General features: G+C 37.2%; 1 protein-coding gene across 17 annotated transcripts in view; it reads left to right on the forward strand.

Moving 5' to 3' along the window:
- The window catches only part of RBFOX1 (RNA binding fox-1 homolog 1), a 1,115,790-nt gene that overhangs the window by 111,382 nt on the left and 984,985 nt on the right, over positions 1-19,423 (forward strand). For all 17 annotated transcript variants that reach the window (XM_065030742.1, XM_065030745.1, XM_065030772.1 and 14 more), the window contains exon 2: positions 4,832-4,891. In XM_065030742.1, coding sequence (XP_064886814.1) covers positions 4,832-4,891 — 60 coding nt within the window. The remainder of the gene's footprint in view (positions 1-4,831; positions 4,892-19,423) is intronic.

A 19,423-nucleotide genomic window follows, 5' to 3' on the forward strand; every position in this document is an offset into this window, starting at 1 on the left:
AAGGACTTTGTATTTACAGAGGTACCAGCACTGCTGTGAATTGTACATGGGAATAGAAAACCTGTTGTCTTAACCTTACAGGAAAGAATTACCACACTGGGGAGAAACACAGTCAACTGTCAACCCAGACCTGTAGTTCTGTAGCTTCTCTGTTACATTCCAGACAGGTAACAGAGTTCAAGGTGAACTTGTCAGGAAATAGTGCATGAATATATGGGATCTGTAGAGTCATCAAATGCAGTCTTCTGCTACTGCGAAGATCTATTAAGTATACTTAGAAGAAAAATAGGGCTATTTCTGACCACCCTCAAAATGGGCCTCCACTTAATAGTTTTCCCTCTGTGCAAGCAGCAGAGAATTTTTCAAGTAATTTTCCTTTCCTGAATTCATGGTTTGGGGAGAAAAAACAGCATTACTCTATTTCCTTTCCATTCTGCTTTCCACTGGGAGAAAAGACTTCTTGTGTCTAGTACTGTCCCCCCTGCCTCCTCATTCAGTTGTTGCTTTGAGGCCAAACCTTTGCGGGTCTGAATGCTTTCTGCATGGAAAACCTGAGTATCCTCCAAACCTTATGAGATCACACAGAATCACAGAATCACAGAATCGACTGGGTTGGAAGAGACCTCAGAGATCATCGAGTCCAACCCTTGGTCCAACTCTAGTCCATTTACCAGATCATGGCACTAAGTGCCATGTCCAATCTCAGCTTAAAAACCTCTAGGGACGGCGAGTCCACTACCTCCCTGGGTTCCAGGCTCCCTGGGATACAGGCTTCTTTCAAAATCAGACCCTTATAAACACAAGAGTTCCTTAGCTTTAGTTTTCTATTATAAAGACTCATGCTAATGCTGAAAATATAGGATGACAGGGCTCCTGTTTTGAATCTGGTTTTAAGCCTTGGATGGTACACTGAAAACAGGCTGTACTCTACTATATGTTACCTTGATTCATGTGAAACATCACATATTGATGCCTTTATAAACAGCAACTTAGTGTTTCAGAGGAGTCTTCATGTTACGAAAAGGGCAGCAGGTGTTATTTAGACTAAATTGACCTTGAAATTGATTTCTTTATTTTATGACTTACTGCGGGGAGATTAATACTTTTTTTTTTTTTTTTTTTTTTCCCTGCAGCCTGGAACAATTTACATGGTAATAGAAGGCATAGTCAGTCAAATAAATTGCTGGAAGTAGTAGTGTTCCAAGAAAGAAAATATGGATCTTACTTGCATTGATTCTTTCTATCCCCAGGGAGTAGCGAAGACTTTTAACACTGGGGAAAGAAGGCCAAAATTTATTTTTACCATTAAAAGCAGAAGAACGGATAGTAATGTCTGTAAGCTGACATTTACTCCAAGCTTTCAGTTGGAGGGTTGGGGAGAAGGGTGTGCCCTGTATAAAATTTAGGGAGTGTTTTAATGCTTTTTCATTATTCCTGTAAAGGCAAATAGGTAGAAGAGGAAATTGTAAGAAACTTCTGGCAAGCCTCCTGTGGAGACTGCCCAGTGGCCCTTTATAACAGAGCAGACCTTGATAACAGCCTGGATGTGGTTGTTGCAATTCCACCTTTGAGTACTAAGCAGAAATCATCCCAAGACACAAATATTCATGGAAACAAGACAGTTTAAAGGAATTTCCTGGAGGAGGTGTTGATAGTAACACGAAGTGTAGTTCTACAGGAGGGAGAACGTTTGTTATTGTGCTGCCACGAATGCTGCAATGCTGAAGTGACATTATTTCTATTTCCTGTAGACTCCAAGACAAGTGCATAGTTAAATGATTTGTCAGTGGCATAATACTTTACAGAACCTGAACATATATGAGATGTTATGACACATTACCCGAAATGCAACTCCACAAAACCTTTTTTTAATGTATTTTAAATATAGAAATAATGTATAGGAAAACGTCATATATATGAAAAACGTTGTGATCATCCTGTGGCTGGGAACAAAGAATTAATCTTTCTTGTCTATCAGAAAGCTGCACCTGAATATTATTATTGCAGCTGTAGCAAATGAATGATTTATTTCAGTCTTTGTACTAGAAGAGGAGGAGATTGGTGTCTTGCAGACGCCAATCTGTCCAGGCCAGGCTTTTGGGGAAGGGAGTCAGGCTCTTGCTAACAGACTTAAATTAGTTCGGACTATTGTTGGAATTCTCTGTCCTCCTGAAAATAACCTTTGCCTGAGGAGTTTTGCTAAATTTGCTTTTATTTTCTGGCTCAGTCTGCCCTAGATTATCACAAGTGGCAAGTGTGTTATTAATATGGAGCACATCACAAGCTTTCCAAGTAGGTGTCCCATATGCAACATTGGTCCAAAGCTGTTTATTAATTTGTTAGTAGTTCACAGAGCTGTGCAATGTTTGGGAACAGGCTAGCCGTAAGGGAAGGATATTTGCAAAATACCTGTTTAAAATGGCATATTGATTTGGAACTCAGGGTATTGCCTTCTGGAAAAGAGAGAGTTGTGTAGAATAAAATCTGCTGTCTCTATATGTCTGCCAGCCTGCCGTTCATACAGAGAGCAACACAACACCCTGTTTGGCTTGTGGGGCTGGGATTCTTACTGTGCCCTTCACAAACACTGGGAGACTGTGACCTGAGGTCAGCTGTGCAACCCATGCGTGGGAGCTTTGTAACAGGGAGCAGAATGCTAATTAGGAGACAGAGTAGAAGGTAATAGCCATTGAATACAAATAGCTGAACATACACTCTACTGTATCTCTATGTCCCTTCTGTTGGTAGGATGGGTGTAGTAAAGCAGGAGTAGTAAAATGAGTGTGGGGTGGCTCAAACATGGATGGTGGCAATACAATAGAAGAGCTCTGGTGAAAGACGAAAACAAGAGTGAAATGAGTAAACGTGAAGAAAACCTGAACAGTGCGCAGTTTATCAGTGACACAGCAATGAGTAAAGAAGTGAAAGTGCTGTTAAATTATGCAGCCTAGAAAACTGAACAGATGATTAGGTTGGAGGCTTTGTTTGATGTCTATCTCAAAGCTTGCAGCTTCTTACAGTGGACAGAAATGACTGTGTTCCTTTGTGGGAAACGGGGACAGCTGGACTGTAGGAAGTTGTTTGTTTGGTCAATTTCTCTGGTACTTTGGCATCTATGTATGTCTTGTAAAGTCTGTTCCTTGGCAAATCCTATGAAGAAAATGTATACAATGACTAAGTTGAACAGAGAGCAAGCAACTGATATTCCTATTTCTGCTTTTTGGAAGCTCGTGTGCTAGTGGACACTCACTGCATAAGAAGGTCCTTTTGTGAATTCCAGCACATGGAGGAAAAGTTAAAATAACGAGAACATTTTTTCATACCGCTAGAGATGCTAATTTTTATAGCCCATAAATTCTTTTCACATGTCAGTGGCAAATGTAACTTTTTCAGCTGCTGTGTTTCTGCAACAGCTGTCTTTTGAGACAGTTTACAAACAAAGCTTCTTTTTAGGTAAGAAAGTGGTATAGTTGTCCGTATATTAATGGGTAAACTGGGATAGGGAGGGGTGAAATGCTGAAAGGTCATGCAGTGAAGTACCAGAGAATTACTATCAATTCCCTGAAATATGTTCTGTCCACTGGATCATAGCATACCACCAAAAATAAAAGATCTAGGTGGTTAATATCTAGAGACATACTTGAAAATACTGCTACCGATAATAATTATGATTTAAAGAAGTTCACATAAGTTACCTCTGTTTTCTTTGCTGGACCTGCCTCAGTTTCGTCTTATCAGACTTTGAGTCCCACATGTTAAGAGGGTCTGCATAGCTTCACTTCCACATGCAAACCCAGACTTATTGACAGGTAAGGCAAAACAACAGGAGGTTTGCCCTGGGACACCTCTTCAAAATATAAATACGAATGTACTGGCTGAATGCATTAGGGAAGAGACAAAGATTTACTATGCCAACTACTTTCTAATGTGTCCTTCTAAAACTAGTTCTGTTTTGATTACTGACTGGAGTCTTGCTGTGTGTCTGTATTTAGGTACTATGGCTATTTAAAAACCTCTATATGCCTTTGTTTTTGTATTGTATTAACAGCAGTGTAGGCAACTTACTGTCATGTTAGCTATACAACAGTTTGGGTTTTTTGTTGGTGGTTTTGTGTTTGGTGGGTTTTTGTTTGTTTATTTTGGTCCTTCTGTAACTGCAAAGACTTGAAATGTGTCCAAGTCCCAAACTGCCTTGTGTCCGCACATGTTGAATGCCACTTTGGATGTAGGAGAAGCTTAAGGAGAGAAAGAAAACCAGGAATTCTACATTGCTTTAAGGTGGACACAAATGCAGGTCTCTCTGTGAGGACGACAAGCCTGCATACCTGTAAACCTGCCTGCCTGTGCTATAGGGGTTTGCAACAATACTATATGGGTGTTGCCAAGCAGGCAAATAAACCAGAGTCCTTTTGATGGATTATAGACTCATTTTGCATAAGATACCAAGAGAATTCTGGGCAGCTGAGAATCTAAATGCCTCTGTCAAGGCTGTGCAGACCTGGCTTAGGAAGTGTACTGGACTTCTTGCCTGAGCTTTGGAAAGGTAGTGGCTTTATCTTCCTGCCCTTCTCACCCTCACCCTTACAAAACAGGGGTAAGAATACCAGCCTTTTTGGGGATCATTATAGTAAAACCGAAAGAAGTGTGTTAGTTTGTAAAGACAATCTAATGCATAAGATGAATGGTAATTAAAATCTCTGTAATCAAATGTTTTACTAATGGCTCTTCTGAGCCTAATTATAGTGGTGCTCAATGTTGATCTTTATTCTTGTTATGTAAAGTGCAAACTATTATGTTTAATCTGTTATTTTTTTCTCTCTTTTTTTTTCAGGACTATAAATCTGATATTATAACACTGGTTTCCAGTGCCAAGAACAGTCCTCAAGGTCCAGTAAGTAGAAGCATTTTGCTGAATAGATTAGATTCTGCAACTGGGTTTAGATCTTGTTTTAAATTGCTTCAGTCATCAATCACTAGAACCAATTTTTACCTGTGACACCTTGCTGCTTTTAAAGTGACTGGACTTGAATTTGCTTAAATGCTCTTTAATACTTGAATATATAGTATAGCAAAAGATTGCTCTTACCAAACTATGTAAAAACTAATTAGTGTTATTGCAGTGAATAGCCCAGTGAATCTGTCTGGTGTGCTACTAACTGTATCATATTAACATACAGACTTGGCTTCAGGTTGTGTCTCACACTGTGCAGAGGAGGATAGCATTTGAATTGACACAAATTGAATAAATTATAGGGTGGGGTTCCTGTTGTAATGATGTCCCCAAATGAGGGTAGGTACAGAAAAAGAAAACAGAAGTTTGGACAAGTTCAGCAGGATACAAGACCAAAGTGTTCACAAGACTAATGCCACTGCTTGCTAGAGAGCTGAGCAGGACTGGACCAAGAGAAGGTGCCTTCTATTGGCTGAAAGGGCAGAAGTAATCCAGTCTGTGTCTATTTGATCCTGCACCTATCCTTCTTTATTGTCCGTAGAATATTATCACTTGGCAGGAAATAAGTGAACTGTAAAAGAGGTTTATGCAAAGGTGTTATAGGCCTGATTTTGAAAGATGCTGATGATATTCACCTCTGTTTGATGTCATTAAGAGCTCATAATTTGTTGCAGTCAAATCTCTTTAATCTCTCTGTCTCTCTAAAACACTAATATCATGCCATAAGGCCTTTTCGAGTGCCTCTGGTGGGATGATGACAGTAATTGACATCACTTTATGGACATTTGTTGGTGTTGCTTTTTTTGTATGTTTTTTTCTCTTGTTTTTGGTGTGTTTTTTTTTTTTTTTTTAAATCGTGATTATCTAAATTGCATCCTCTCAGACTTGAGGTTGTAGGGACGTGGATTTATGTCAAAACACAGAAATACACAATATTTTGAGTATTTGGCAAACCCTTTTTTCTTGTTTGCAGGAATGATTAATGTGATTTCAAACATGAACCTTAAACATTGAAAGCTCCTTGAAAGAAAGAGGTGGTTGGACTTCTTCCAAATGAACAGTGTCAGTTAGAAATCCCTGCCTTTTGAAATGAGTTAGTCACGTTAATATAAATAGAAAAATACCTGAGAGATCAAAATACATACAGATGATTTTTAATTTATCTGATGATGATGATTTGACAGAATCCTTTTTTACCTTGAATATTGAGTTTTGGAAGAATACCTTCTCTCAATAATTTTTTCTGCACTGACACTGATTCTTTCTTCCTAGCAGAACAGCTTTTGAAAGTTTTAATGGCTATGGAAAAGTTGTAGCCTTTCTGTTAGTTTGTCAAAAGCTAACTTGTAGAATCACATTGCCAGAGGTGAAGGCTTATTTTTTGGAAGTTTTGTGCTGCTTATATTTGCATTGAAATTAGATTTGTATTGGTTAAAAATGACGGTTTTGAATAATGATGTAGTGTTGTTCTTCCTTGCTGAATGTATTTTCTAAAATAGAAAATGGTCTGTCAGAAGTGCAGAACAAGCTTTTATAAACACTGTTCATTTTATATTGAAAAGCTCCCTCTTCTCTTTGAAGAAAAGAAGGGGGCGTGGGGGGATTGACAGATTTTTTTGGTCAAAATGAACTGGAAGTTCTGATTTTTTGTTTTTACTTTGATTTAATCCTTTAGTTGCTGCTGACTGTATGAAAGTGTCTTCAGTCTTCAAATACTGACTTAAAAACTAGGTTTTCCATTGTCTTGCTTGAATCTCAGTAACTTATAGACTTGTAATTATTGCTTTTTTGCTTATTTTTGGGTGAGGGGAAAAGTTATAAAGGTATCTTTAACCTTTAAGTGTATTTTGATGTACTGAAGAAGATTTTGATGGGAAGAAAATAGTTTCATGTTTTCCATCATATTACTGATGCCACATAACCATAGCATAAAATTAATGAGTTAAACATTGAGCTTATTTCTCTTGAAATTACACTGTGTTTTTTGTTGCCTGGAAAATTTTGTTGTGATGAATGAGAAGGAATACATAGATTTTTCAAATGTGTGTTGCCAGGTTATAGAACAGGCTTATAGAACAATCTGGTAATAAAAGGAGAGTTGACGGAAGAGAATTCAAATGGATCTAAGAATGAATTATTGAACAATGACCCAGTTCCAGAGCCTGGCAAGTGTATTTCCAGTTGGGGAGTGTGTGTGTGTGTGTGGTGGTGTTTGTTTGGTGGTTTTGTTTGTGGTGTGTTTTTGTGGTTTGATTGTGTTTTTTTGTTTGGAGGGTGTGTGTATGTGTTGTTTTTATGTTGGCTGTGTTTCCTGCTCTTAGTGACACTTTCTATAGGAAAGTGTAATGCAGTTGAAACCTGTATACTGAATTTACTTCTGTGTTACACAACTGAAACTTTATTGGGATGGCTGGAGTTACAGTGATATGAAGCTACAGTGGTAATTGGGTGGTGAATCAGATCTATCAAACTTCATCTTTCTTGATAGGTATAGCTGCTTAATAGATTGTTTGTTAAATAATTCAAGATGTTTTCATTAAGCTGAGTGATTGTGCTTTTTAAAACCTTTCCTTTGTTCTTACATCTTGTCAGGCAAGCAGTTGTAGCTGTGGAGTTCAGGAAACCTGATTGATGGGGAAGCCCTAGGAAGGTGTCAAATCTCCAGGGCTGTACTTGGGCTGGGATTCTGCCATTTTTGTCCCTTTTCTTACAGTTTCGTCTAAGTGCTGTACTCTTCTATTTGCACTTTCATACTCTTTTCCTAAGCTACCTTAAAATCCTATTCCCGCTTATTTAAAGGTTTAAGCTTTCTAAAATGGCTTTGCTTTTTCCTCAGTCTTCATTTCTCAAGTTCTTGTCTATATATTGATATTTGATAACAAATATCATGTACTGTTTTTAATCAAGAGATGTTGAGAAGAGGTACTGGGAGTAAAATAGGACTCTTCAGGGTAATTCAGTAGGGACAATAATGACTTTGGCTGAGAAATAAAATTGCTGCAAGAATTGCTGCCTGTGATCTGAATAGAAATGTGCTAGCTACCTGAAGTTACCTTATCTCTGCTGCTGCTTTGGGAGAGATATCTCTTAGCTGGAGATGATGGCTTGCAAAAAAAGTGGATTTCTTTTAGTTTTCTATTGAATTGAATGTATCTTAACACCAGCATTCTCAATAAAAAATATTAAATAAATCTGTCACTAATACCTCCCTAAGCATCATCACAGAGCTTTTAGGTAATATGTTAGGCAGGAGTGGAGAGTCTTACGTGCAGGGAAGAAGTCAAAGTACATTGTGCAAATATCTCCAAAGATATTGTAGAACTGATATAAATAGTGAGAATGCAAAAAAAAAAAAAAAAAAAAAAAAAAAAAAAATAATTTGGGGAAAATATTAGGGTTTTCTGTTTGTAGGTTTGTGGTTTGTTTTTATTTTGTTTTCTAATTCACAACCTGATCTATGGAATTGCTGCAAGATATAGGAAAATTCTTTACAGCTCTGTGATGTGGATCTGAGAGTATCTCATGTGTTTCACTACACATGAGTTTTGACTTTTATTCCTTGCATTATTTGTTTACAGCATCATTGTTCCTTGTTATTGCACATGAGATGTGTGTTCTGATGGCTGGAGATGCAGTCCACGTTCACTGGAAATAGTCTCCTTGGAAGTACTCCAACTTTGTTTAGATGATGAGATAGTGCTACTATATAGGTTGTATAGAGAAAACCATAAAATTGTAAATATTATTTAATGATAAATTAAGACAAAGCAGTTATTTTACATTTAAACTCCTCTAATATATTGATACCCTTTTCCTCTTTCATCAGGTTATGATTTGTGTGTTATTAAAGTTAGGTGCACACCTTGCTGGATTGTTGTTATCGGGGTCAGCCTTGCCTGGAGCAGTAATGCTGTGGATGTCTACAAAGTTGTAGTTGGTTTATTATTCTTAGAAAAGCAGATCTCTAGGATAAGTTGACAGAGGTTGACATGGTTTTTTGTTTGTTTGTTTTGGCGTTTTTTTTTGTTGATTAAAATAGTTTGGTGTTGTCTTGGCTGCCAGTAGAGATGATACTAAGCAATGCCTTGTTCCCATAGCTGCTTCTTTTCACTGTCAGAAGTCCTTCTGCTTCTGTGCTTCAGCTGAGCAGTTAAAAGTCCATCTAAATAAAATGAGAATAAGCAATTTCCAGCAGCTAGAAATTCAAATGCTGACAAGCATGTAAATCAAGAGAGCTGCTGAAATGCCAGGTGATATTTGATAGAAGATCCTTGCATCTTTGAATATTCATGGTTCTGGTGTGGGAAGCAAAGCTGGGGTTGGACAGCAGTTCCATACACAGAGTCAGACCCATCCAGTGGAGAGAACATTCATGAACAGAGTGAGCATCTATGGAGATTTCTTTGCGTTGTTAGTCATGAAGGAGAAGCCAGCCAGAAGGCTCTCAGTCAAGTCTGGTCACACACCTCTTCTGCTTGGAAGATTAAGCAAGCCACCCTATGGGTGAAATGAACTGAAACAGGGCTCTTAAAAGGAAATGCAGAATAAGAAAAGGAGAAAAACAAATGCATTTGCTGTTAGCAATATTCAGGTTTTGGTTGTTTTAAATACCGGAATTTAACAGACTTTCAGGAAGGAGTTTGTGAGCATACCCATCAGTAAACTGATTAAAAAAGGCAGGAAAAGGCTGTGTGTGCATGACAGTTGTATAAAAGTCCTATAGAAGTTGAGGATTTTCACTGCTAGCAGTACTAAATTGTGGGGTGGAGTGTGCTCCCATAGATGGAATGCAAGAGACTATAATAAATAGGATATAAATTTGCATTTCATACAGCATGCTGTGAATCTCTACTTATACAATTTCAGTGAAACTAAAGAGACCGGGATAATTTTGCCCAGCTTTTCCTTTGAATCTCTTATTTTTATTTGGTTTTCAATCAGGAGTTGTGAACATGTGGTACTGGAAGACACATTAATGTAATTATTAATTTGTATAAATATTTGCACAAGCAAGATTCTAACTATTGTATAGTTGCCCATCAAGCAAATTCTATTTAGCTGTGATATGAGAATTGCTTACCATTAATTTTGATGCTTTTATCGTTCCCTTAGAGGCAAAGAAATCTATGCATCATTAAGATTAATGATATTTATAGTTCAGTTAATACTTCCTTTGGTTTTCTTTTTCATTATGTTCATATTAACAATGTTTGTAAAGTATCAATGCTCAGAATTAGAAAAAATAAAGTTTCTAAAAGCCAGCAATGAAAGCTTTTGAGAATTCTGATGGATAAGAAACATAAATTAAGGGGGAAAAATACCAAAGACAAACAAAACCACATAAAAATCCAACCAAAAGAACCCCACCAAGCAACAAAAACAATGTACAAACAGCCTACCCTGCCAGTGGTTCCTCTTAACTCCCCTTAATAGTCCTGGTATTAACAGTCTTGCTTTATATGTGTGTTGCGGTGTGTATTAGGAAGCAACTTATGAATATCGGTTGTGTGCAGTTTTTGAGGTGGCCAAAATCTCACCAGGACACTTTCTGTGTAGTATTTTCTGTCACAAGGAAGTGACAGTGATGATGAACTTCGAGATTTGAAGTGCGATGACAAGATGCCATCTAGTGACAATTTGTAGGAAATTGTAGTTCACAAGCTCTACTTTCTGAAATGTTTTCCCCTCTTGGAGGATTCAAAGGTTGTGCTTCAGAAGAGAAATTCAGCTGTCATCATGTTACTCCGAAGTTGTTTTTCTGGAAAAATGTTTTGTACTAGATTCAACTTTGCGATATAAGATGTGGGAACATACTCAATTCCTTTGCTTCCTGTACTTGCCTCTGGTTTTGCTTTGCAAAGGCAAATTCTGCTGCCTCTTGAATCACCTGGTGAGCATGAAGTGTGTGTCAGAGAATATGTGTAATAATGGTAGAAGATAATCTATTTTGAATATAGATTTCTTTTTTTTTGTAAAAAAAAAAAATTAAATTAAATTTGAGTATTTGCATATTTTTTCTGTTCCTTATTGAAAGACAGATTTTTTTTTTTTAATTTTTTTTAATTCAGTTGCTGCTTAGAAATATCGGGTACATATAATGTCTGGGGTTTATTGTCATGAAAGTTTTGTTTGTTTTTTTGTTTTTTACTGGGAAAGCACTAATTTGACAAAGATTGAAATTAGGTACTTACTATGTTGAATGGTATATGTCTTTCACTACTAATAGATATCTGGTTTCCTTGGAGAGAGCCAAATCCAGTTTGCAGGATGCTGTCTTATGGCATCCTGGGAAAATCCCACCTGATATAATGTCACCTTGTTTCAGAAAGAATATTTATAGTGGGTTACCTGAGAGCGTGCAGAGGACACTGTCCTCTGGGCTGTATTAGCAGGAGTGTGCGAGGAAAATGTCCGTGTCTTTACCCATGTCAAATCATACGAAGTCTTAAAGCATATAATTGTGACATAAGAGTTCAAGTCAACAAAGTCCAGAATGTGGCAGCTGCCTCTCAGTAGAACTGTCCCCAATGGCCATCTTATTTGAGGAACAGAATGTTCTGATTCTAACTACGTTTCTCAAAAAAGACTGATTGTTTACAAAAGGTGAGATAACTGAAGAAGGGATTTCATTACTGTCTTCATATCACAGAGAACCTGAAGATATTTTTAACCGAAAGCATTTGAACAGTCCATTTGAGAAAGATCAAAGCACTTCAGCAGTAATCTCTCAGACCCAGAATAAGGATTTGTGGCATACCTGTTTGAATAGACACACATAATATGATTTTGCATGTAAATTAGTTAATGGAAAATGCAAATTATATGTGAAAATTAAAACTATTTTATTTGCAGATACCACACTTGGAGATTCTGGCAGTCTGAGTGTATTTAGGGTGAAGACCAAATGGCTGAAAACAGTCTGTTAATTTTATTGTTTGTAAGGGAAGACACTTGTTTTTTGATTTCTTTTTAAAATATTGATTCTCTCTTCCCTTGACTGTTTAAATAGTTCCACAGGAGCTATGAAGGAAGCATGTGTTTGCTTCTGAGAAGACAGCCAAATATTCATTTAATGCAGAACAGTATTAAAAAGAAGGCAGAAAGAAATAATCTCCTGAAAGCAATCTTGTAGTATTGACATTCTTTAAAAAAGTTTGAGAGTAACTGAAGCAATTGTAAATTCTGCATGTTGTTTATCAGTGTTTTCAAATTAAAAACTAATAAAACTACCAGTAATTTCCTGTGTAAGTAAGATAAAAAAATGCTGTTAAGACCACAACAATGCTTATATGTGCTGAGACCATCAAGCATGATGTTTTTTTCTAATATGGCCAGTAACAGGTATTAGAGACCCATAAGAACAAGCTTTGTTCCAACATTTCTCCATCTTATGATTTGGATACAAGGGCTTGTTACGGAAGTCTCTGTTTTTGCCTTTAATAACCTGTAATAAATATTTTCGTAAGATTTTTTCTAAACAGTTTTCAAACCTGTTCATCTTTTTGCATCTGCAGTATCTTTATTTCTGTCTTTTGGTGATTCATTTGAATGGGGCTTCTGTCTACTTGGGTAATATACAAGTTTTCTATATTGCTACTGTTTTATTCTAGATACACAGGTATTAACACTGGAAGAAATCTGCTTATTTTTCTTATTTGTGTATGACGAGCCATGGTAAAATAGTTCAGCATTACAGTATGTATCTAAATATCTAGTTTATGCCACATGGTTTTCCATTATTTAAAAGCCACTGAAAAAGCTCACATGAGTAAGCTTGCCAGTTTAATGTTTATAGTGAGTTGTAGCTGTTACTAATGCCAAATATTTTCAGAGCAAACTGTAGGTTTGATTAAACATTTCCATAACGATGTTATCAAGGCCTCAAGCATCTGAAATATGGTAAACAAATGTGTGAAAGTACCAGTAAGGAGAAAAGTGAAACTGTGAGGCTTGAATTGCATGTGCCAGAGTGTGGGTGTTTATTATTCAATCTCCATTAATGAAACACTTCATGAGAGTTGCAACAAAATGTGAGTCACTGGAATGAATGCAAGGATCTAGGGCTTAAGGGACTGGAATCTGATCCATAAGCAACCTCATAGCAGCAGCGAATGGTCAAGTTTTCCTACAATATCTCTGAGAAAGCTTAAAAATACCAGTTTTTAAACAGTTCTTGCTAAATGGAATAATTAATCTGATGTTGCTGGGAAGATCACTGCCTACAATTATGCAACAGAACTAAAACCAAATTTAATATTAAAAAAGAAATAGGTAGTGAAACAACCTATTAACAAAGAATTTTAGAAAAAGGTGTACACTAGTGAAATGAGACAGAAAACCAGAATCAGAATTACCCATTTGGAGAAGTGATGTGTCCTGATGAGACAAACTTACATCAAATCCAGCCTACAAAGTGAGCAGCGTTTTAGGTCTGAATTGGCAAGATGAAAGTTTAGAGATGAAAAGCATCAGTGTAGAAGAGGATACTTAGGGGAATAAATGACAAACTATTGCCTCACAATTAAAGATCTTCTCTGTTACCTCCAGTGACATAAATATCTGTGATGTTGAAAATCTGTTCTAATATCTGTAATACTTGTTTGCTCATTAAATGAATAAATTCCTGCAGAATACTGGGATAAATAATGAACATTGAATTGAACTGCTGTTAGCTTCATGTGCTGTGGCTGATCTTACCCCTCAGCTACTTGTTTGAGTGCAGGTGTAAAAGTTAATTAAAGTTAGCTGAAGTCAAAATACCTTTTTAAGCTTGCAAAACAAGTTTTTCCTTTTTCAGTCAAATTATACTTTTTTTTTTAAATGTAGAAAGCAGAAATCTTGTTTTAAACAATCTTTTGATGTACCATTACAATTATAATATGATTTACTCTAACTGGGAAGAAGAATCAATGCTTTGACAGGACAATCTTGAAGGATACCACTAACAGGAAACATTTTCAATTTTTTGTAAATATTTCCTGTTTTCTGACTAAAAGGTTTCTGTTGTTGCGAATCACACTCCATGCAGAAATCCACTGTTCAGACCACTGTATTTAAAGAGAGAAGTTTGGATGACAGGTATTTTTTGGAGTATGTTCTTTATTCTGTTGAATTTTTACGCATATGAAATAAAATTATGGACAGAAAAGAACCTGCCAGATAACAATATGGTGAGATTTATTGTAGTATCAGAGTTCAGGTGAGTCTATTTTTGCTTTTCCTCTTGTGGAGCAGCTTCCAAACCGCATCCTGCTTCCCCTGGACAGAGGTGGCTCTGTGAATGTTCACCCACTGACAGATGACACAAACATTTGCAGTATGCTAATGTGCACTTGAATCCCAGAATCTGCATAGGCATGGAAAATTTCTAATGATGCCTCTCTAGCTTCTTCGCAAGAGAGCTGCTTGATGTGCTCGTTGTGGAGCTACAGGACTTGTGCTTGTTACAGTCCAAGGTCAAGGACAGAAGCGCAGCCCAGCAGTGTTGATAATATTTTACTGGAGAGAGTGAAATCTCACTTTATGTCTGCCTTATTACTTGAGAGTAAATGTTTAAATAATATTATGAGGAGCAGAAGCCACACTTTTGTTTACCTACTTATGTATGTGTGAAATTACCCTTTTGTGCATGATTTCAGTGAATAGCCCCAACAGCAAATGCTGATTTGGGAGGGGAAAAATTTAATGAAATATAACAAGGGCAAGTGTAGAGTCTTGTATCTGGGTAGGAACAACCCCAGGTTCCAGGATAAGTTGGGGAACAACCTACTAGAGAGCAGCACAGGGGAAAGGAACCTGGGGGTCCTGGGGACAGCAGGATGAGCACGAGCCAGCACTGTGCCCTTGTGGCCAGGAAGGCCAATGGCATCCTGGGGTGTAATTAGAAGGGGGGTGGTCAGTAGGTCAGAGAGGTTCTTCTGCCCCTCTACTCTGCCCTGGTGAGACCACACCTGGAATATTGTGTCCAGTTGTGGCCCCTCAGTTCCAGAAGGACAGGGAACTGCTGGAGAGGGTCCAGCGCAGCCACAGAGATGCTGAAGGGAGTGAAGCATCTCCCGTGTGAGGAAAGGCTGAGGGAGCTCTGGAGGTGGGGCTCTGGAGCTGGAGGAGACTGAGGGGTGACCTCATTTATGTTTATAAATATATAAAGGGTGAGTGTCAGGAGGATGGAGCCAGGCTCTTCTCGGTGACAACCAATAATAGGACAAGAGGTAATGGGTTCAAACTGGAACACAAGAGGTTCCACTGAAATTTGAGAAGAAACTTATTCTCAGTGAGGGTAACGGACACTGGCCCAGGCTGCCCAGGGAGGATGTGGAGTCTCCTTCTCTGCAGACATTCCAACCCACCTGGACATCTTCCTGTGTAACCTCATCTGGGTGTTCCTGCTCCGGCGGAGGGATTGCACTGCATGAGCTTTCCAGGTCCCTTCCAATCCCTAACATTTTCTGATTTATATGAAGTACTCATGAAAGATGCATTTGTGGCCTTCAGGTGTTATTTCCTTAATACCATAAAAATACTTTAAGATAACACTGTGTGTTTGCTATTAATGCTAATTTTAGGAGTCTTTTTACCTTCTTGCTTGAGTCCTAAATATGTCTTTGTGAATTCCTTTGGCCCTGAACTGACACATCGCTTTTTCTCAGTTAGGAGTACATTTATTCAGTTGAAAGAACTGGGACACGTATCTTCTATATTCTGTGATTAAAAACTGAAGTGGAAGTCAGGCATGTTTGGATATCCTCTATTCTAGGATGTAGCCAGGGGCCTTTTAATGCTGTATATAAATAAGGCAATCTTTATGTGCCATAGGAAAAATATCATAACAAAGAAAATTAATTTATTGCAGTTATGCAACTGTGCTTTGTGCAAGTGCAGCCAGTGTTGTGCTGTTTTATGAAAATATTGTACTAAGTTGTTATGGACTTTTTCAAAGTTTTGATTTAAACTATTTGAGGAACTGTCATAGCTCACACTAAAGTGATTGGTAGTTGCAAAAAGTAGCTGTGATTGATGATGTTAATATTATTTGTGGTAATCTGTAATGAAAATGAATATTAACTTGCATAGATTTAAGATGAGGGGTTTTATTTGTAGTCTGTACTCCTGTATACTGCGGGTCACTGGGAACAGCACAATGGAATTTTGAAAATCTGCACTCGTATTATGGTGGCCAAAGCTCCAGCTCGGCAAGTCTGGTTGGCTGTTTTGTGGCTAATCTGAAAGATAAAGGGATAATCAGAGACTTATTTTCAGTTTGCTTCTTTTTTTTTTTTTTTTTTTTTTTTTTTTGCATTAATAAATAAAAATAAATGCAGATCTACATGTTTTTTTTTAAAAATTTCTAACAAGTACTGTTGTACCACTGACCCTAATGTAGCTTCTTATATTTTTACCTTTTCAAGACATCTTACTGTTTCCCAATGTCAAACACAACCTTTGTAACAAAATATGCAAACTGTTTTGTACGTAGAGGACCTTGTAAGGCTGGTAATTTTCATGATGCAAATTTCAGAGCAAAATGAACCCATTAACTGAATTAGCAATTCAAAAAGGCAAAAGTTCATGGAAAGGAAACAATCAAAGCTTTTCAAAAGGTACAATTTTGTGTTATTGTAGTCCAAGTATGTGCAGAGTTTGTTTTTTGTTTTCTTTTTTTTTTCTTTCCTTTAGAATAAATTGACATATGACAAGAATGCTATTTATCTAAATAAATTAGCATTTTTAGAAGAGGAAGTAGTTCTTTGGACACGGTTTTTTGCTTTTTAGAAAGCTATGGTTTCTAATCCATTGCAATATTAATATATGCAGCTACAGAGTAGGGGGGAGGAAAGAGTTTTCTTGAATAAGAGCATTTATAATTAGAGAGGGGTGTTTTTAGTACAAGGAGGGAACATGCAGGGGAAAAAGAATGTCAGCCTGCAGAAACGAAGCATGTTTCAGTGAGGACAATTATGTCTTTAATTTACATTCATTGTCAACCTTATTTTTGTAATATGAGGCCATGACAAGGTTTTTTTTAACCAGTATACCTTTAGCTTTTCTTTTCAGTCATCACTGAGGTCTGATTTTGAAAACATGTTCTTCTTACACAAAGGCTTCATTCTTTGAAGATACTTCAACATATTCAAATGATTGTTGAATTTTCAGATAACATGAATTTCTCATGTTGTGTAGGACGTGATGTTACTGCTGCTGAGTTTCTGTTCAGAGTGGTTTCGTTGCTAATCTATACTTTTTCTCTGTATGTTTTATCGGTCAGTTTGCCATCATAACTGTACCTTGTAAGCACTTCAGAGTGAAGTTCTCTTGATTCGGGGATCTGGTACAATTGCTTTTTGATTCTTGACTGAAATAAGAACTAAAATAATCACAATATTATCAGGATATACATATACGCATATTAAGAAATGTTTTACGTTTGTTTATTCATTCTTTTGTTTGCTTGCCGAGTTCCATAGGTGCTGTGTTTTGAATATCTCCAAGGATCGGTGTCTTACAGCCCCTCTGTGCCTCTTTTCTAGTGTCTGACCATCTTCCTGGTTAAATTTGTTTTCTTTCTATCTGATCAGAAGCTCCTGCATTCCAGGCTGTGTGTGTTGCCTCTTGTCTTGTCCCTGTACCCCCCTGTGAGAAGAGCCTGGCTCTCTTTCCTATACACTACTGCCAAAGCAGGAAGGTAAGGAAGGAAGAGTAACAAGTTCAGTGCTCTGTGCCCCAAGAGCTTTTCAATATCTCATGAACACAAAAAGTTGTGTTTCTGGAAAGTGTATGTGCACATGTGTACATCTGTAAACTAATTTCATACTATTATTTTGTGCATGAGAAATCGAATGTGATTTTGGATCAGTAAGCCTATTTTGTGTTCTTTCAAATGTTGTTCCAGTGGTATAGAAAACATTTCAGCAACGTGTTAATATGGGCTTTAGGCTCTATTGTGTATTTTTTTGCAGTAAAAGAACAAAGTTACTGAAGGGAAGCCATCCTTAGACAGAGACTGAAAAAGCTGATTTAATGTGATACAATGGTGATGTTCTGCATTTCATTCCTTTTGTTAAAGTTGTGTTAAATGAATGCTTACTAGCTGAGAAAAACATATTGAAACCTACCATCAATATATAGAGGTGCTCTGTTTTTACCGATGTTTGAAATATATTACAGATTTTGGCAAGTGCCAAGTTACCTTAGGAAATACAGAAATAATCCAACCCAGTTCAATTCTGAAAAAATAGTACCAGAATTTCTTTATTTAGAAATGTGGACTTAAGAAGTACATCGCATATTTTTTAAATTATACTATGTCTAGTTTATCACTGTTGTTTACATATGTAGTAAGTAAGTAGTGCAGGTTATGCAGTACTGTTAATGTACAGTGTATCAAAACAATCAAAGAACAAACCTGAATGGCACAACTCAGTCAATTACATTATTTGCAGACTCATGCCCAGAAATACTTGTAGCTGCTAAACAGGGAACATTAGCACCATTGCTCTTCTCCCTCCCTGTCCAGAAGCAGCTTGATCCAAAAAAAAGTATCTGGAAACATAATATGGTATTCTTGGTGCCTCCTCAGCAATCTTTAGTCTTTATTTTTCTTACTTTTTATAGGAATTTTCTCTGAAATACTGATGTGATGTACTGTAGCTGACCCCTGCTGTCTCGTAACCACACAGAAACTCTACCGACACCATTTTCCTTACAACCAGCAGAACACTTGGCTGTGCCTGTTAAACCACAGTGTATTTTTTTTACAATCCCGCCTTTTGTCTCTGGTTCCTTATTTAAAACTCGGGAATGGGCTCCTTTCCTCCTCCTGGGGCAGAGATGCAGTGTGGCAGATCGGAGCTGCTGCCTTTGCAGAGAGTGCTGGGGGCAGACGCTTCATCATCCCGACACCGCAGCCCTCCTGGGTCCCATGTAGAATGGAGCTGAAAGGGGTTTTGCAAGTGCAGAGCTGACAAAAGTAAACAGCTTCCTGCAATTAAACATGGAGTAATTAATGATAGTGGGGAGAAATCTATTCACTTTTGAGTTTCAGGGATGGTTTTTAAGTGTGAAAAAGGGTGTTAATCACCACAGTAATGATATAAGGAAAACCTAATTTAGTGCTGCCAGTTGCTTGAATAAACAGTAATGCACAATGTTTATCTCTCAATCCATAATTCAGTTGTTTTCACTGTTTCTTTCTCCTTTTCCACAGTATGATATTTTTGTGTTTCAAAACAAAGGCTTTCACTCCTTCCAGTTTGAACATTTACAGTATGCCAAATGCAAATTCAACCCCTAATGTCAGTCAGCCTACTAAATATCTCACTTCTTTCAGAGCAGAATTGTACTGCATTCTTTTCTAAAAAGCCTTTAAAAATACACTTTCATTTCAGAAGAAATAAGATAGCTAAGATTTTCATACTTGTCAGTTTTACAACATAAACATTTAGGTCTATTACACTCTCAGTGTGTTCTTAATAT

This window comes from Columba livia, chromosome 15 (assembly GCF_036013475.1).
Source record: "Columba livia isolate bColLiv1 breed racing homer chromosome 15, bColLiv1.pat.W.v2, whole genome shotgun sequence".
NCBI classification, from domain to species: domain Eukaryota; kingdom Metazoa; phylum Chordata; class Aves; order Columbiformes; family Columbidae; genus Columba; species Columba livia.